Consider the following 3,309-nt stretch of genomic DNA (forward strand, 5'->3'; position numbering starts at 1 on the left):
GTAACATTTTTTGTGATTTTCAAAGTTTTTCTTTAAATGTAAAGCTGTGTGCATGATATTACAGTCAGTTGTACTTTAAAAAAAAGAACTTCCAACTGAAAAGTCTGTATCGTATGTTACATATTACATTTTTCCTAAGAAAACGTGATCATAAGTATAAATTATTTATAAATGGGTAGTTATGAATTTTCTACCTGCTTTGCTTTAAATAAATCAATGTTGAACATTAACGTTTTGGAGGGCTCACATTAGTCAACCCACTGATTCAAGTCGTTATGACAAGTGAGTATAGTAGCTGGTCTCACAAAAGTGCCTACTGTCTCTGCTCATTACTGCTATTATAGTCTCTAATGAAGATGACTTACAGGTTATTTCCTTAAGCCCGAGTCTACTTCAGTAAACGCCAAAGATTGAGCTTATGGAGCCCCTTGGTAGCACAGCGGTATGTCTGCGGACTTACAACGCTAGAATCTGGGTTTCGATACCCATGGTGGGCAGAACACAGATAGCCCATTGTGTAGCTTTGTGCTTAATTACAAATAAATAAATGAGCTTATGGAAACACAATTATAGACGAAACCCCTCCCCTACTTATGAAGAGCTCGCGCACGCATGGAGAAAGACAATACGCGCGCGGACTTATTTGTAAATCTGTGCTGTTGCATAATTGGATACGAGTAAATGCAGTGTATATATTTAGAAGCTTTTATTTACAATTCTGATGTACGAACATCACAAACTAACTAATTGTATACAGCGAAAATCATGTGTATATAACACATTTTGATTCATTTTGAAAAAAATACTTACTTTTTCCGTTGCGCCGTTTGATTTCCGTTGTTTCTCGTCTCCTTCGTTGTTGTTTTATTTTTGTTTTTGAGTTTCTGGAATGAAACCAGTACTAAAATAAAAAAAAAGAAGAAAGAAAGACAATAGTTCAATTTCACTTTAAAGTATGTAGTTATCGTTCACAGATTTTGGGGTGTTTATCAAACATTTTTGTAAGTGTGTGTGTATTTCTGATTGTTTAAACTGTAAGACACAGTTACATGGACGATGCCTTTACAGTACGTATAAGCGATATGTTGTCTTCTCAGATGATGTATGACAAAATATTAGCGTATCAAATATTAATAACAATCAGACAACTATTAATGTATAGTTAATTATGCCAACGTATTTCGTGATAATGAGTACCAAACTTGATTGCGTTTTTTAGTATTTAATATTTTACAATGTAACAATGATGAACTGGTAATTCGAGAGTGTATCTAAAATTGATGTAAATTAGTTTTGACACAATCATAGCTGGTTTCCTCTGATTTTGAGCATACATACATACATACTTAAAGATGATATACTTGCTTCAAAGTTATTGTTGATGATTATCATCAACTAGTGTGTTACTTATTATCGTGTTGTTTAATATTGTAACATAATTCAAACAGTTTATTGAGACATTTTTATTTACACTGTTGGCCCAGTATTATATAAATATATTTTTCGCGAAGAGCGTGTATAGTGTATTATTTATTGTCAACAGTGTGTCGTTACAGTTGGTATGAGGTGTGACTCAGTGACTAGCGTGGCGGCTGCGGATAGAGAGTCTAAGATTATATCTGCGATATGCTTCACACTTAAAGTTGAGGATGGGAGCTATAAGTGTGACAGTCAATCCCGATATTCGGATGATAGTATTTGCGTATGCAGTATATGATGTTGACTAGTTTCCTTTCTATGCCTAAACCTTGGTGTCTCTTTACAGTTGATAGCAATTTTTGGAAACGGGCCCACAAATAATTTATAGTTGATATTTGTGTTTATTTTACTGAGAATATATTCTATATTAAATGTATTAAACGTCGATATAGATTTTGTGTTTTTATTTACCTTACTAAATTTCACTAATGAGCTAGGATCTATTTCCTGAAATATCTCTGGAAGAGGATTAAACAAAATGTACTAAATGCCTTTAACAGTAATCCGGAGAGGGAATGAGCATCAAAACATCCCAACCTTTTACCTCCCCACTTCCGAAATTAATCATTTCAAATTGTGTTCTCCAGCCGTGAGATTACGCGTTTTCTAAACTCCTAGCAAGGAACGTCTGGAATGCACGCTGAGCATGCTAGTTTTCTGTATATAATTTAAGTGACTTTTTTTTAAGGTTAGCCAGCTTGAAGGATTGAGAATTTTTTGGAGTGTCGACATAAATTGATACCAACCTGACTAGGTAAGCTGTATGAAACGAAAATTCCTTCATACAAGTGGTGCACTCGTGTAGGGTAAGCCTCAGTTATTTTAGCGGTGATGTCCTGTGGACCATAGACTCTTGGTGTTTTTGAGAACAGGATGTTAGTTGAAGCTGTATATTGATACCATGACCATATCAGCTACTTCAACTCACGCAGAGAGAAAGAATGTTCCCAGTATGCGTTTGATATGATACAACCTAGCGGTTTAGAACAAATATAGACTGCAGATGTAAAAGGTCATGTATATTCAACGTAAGTCTTAGAAGTCTTAAATCTTAGAACTCAGAAGATCAAAAGTTATATAACATACTTTATGCACAGGAAAGAAAGATTATGGAATAAATCGAAAATACAGAAAACAAAGTTTATAGAATACACCCAAAGAAAGACAACATACTCAAAGTGTAGAAAACAAATGCTACAGACCCAAAACATAGAAAACAGAGATTACGCAACATACTCAAAGTGTAGAAAACAAATGTTATAGAATACATCCAAAACATAGAAAACATCCAAAGTATAGAAACTAAAGGCTATACAACACACACAAATTATAGAAAATGAAGATTATATAACACACCTAAAGTATTGAAAACAAAAACGATACAACACACTCAGATTTACAGGAAACAAAGTATAGAACATACTAAAATATATAAAACAGAGATCGTATAACACAGACAAAGTATAGAAAACGGAGATTATGTAAACTATACTTAAAGCATACAAAGTAGAGGATAGCGAACATAATGAAGGTACAGGTAACAGATGTAGAGCATATACAAAGTACATTAATACAGACATGTAAAACTTACCAAGGTACAGGTAACAGATGTAGAGCATATACAAAGTACATTAATACAGACATGTAAAACTTACCAAGGTACAGGTAACAGATGTAGAGCATATACAAAGTACATTAATACAGACATGTAAAACTTCCAAGGTACAGGTAACAGTTATGTAGAGACGAATATACAAAGTACATTAATACAGACATGTAAAACTTACCAAGGTACTAGGTAACAGTATAGGTACAGCAATATACAAGTAC

The 3,309-nt window shown here is 33.6% G+C and overlaps 1 protein-coding gene across 1 annotated transcript in view; it reads right to left on the bottom strand.

The window, feature by feature from the left end:
• The window catches only part of LOC111088788, a 74,398-nt gene that overhangs the window by 3,683 nt on the left and 67,406 nt on the right, over positions 1 to 3,309 (bottom strand). Inside the window, exon 3 of the mRNA XM_022399767.1 lies at positions 811 to 884. Coding sequence (XP_022255475.1) covers positions 811 to 884 — 74 coding nt within the window. The remainder of the gene's footprint in view (positions 1 to 810; positions 885 to 3,309) is intronic.

The sequence above is a fragment of the Limulus polyphemus genome, unplaced genomic scaffold, assembly GCF_000517525.1.
Source record: "Limulus polyphemus unplaced genomic scaffold, Limulus_polyphemus-2.1.2 Scaffold103, whole genome shotgun sequence".
Taxonomy (NCBI): Eukaryota; Metazoa; Arthropoda; class Merostomata; order Xiphosura; family Limulidae; genus Limulus; species Limulus polyphemus.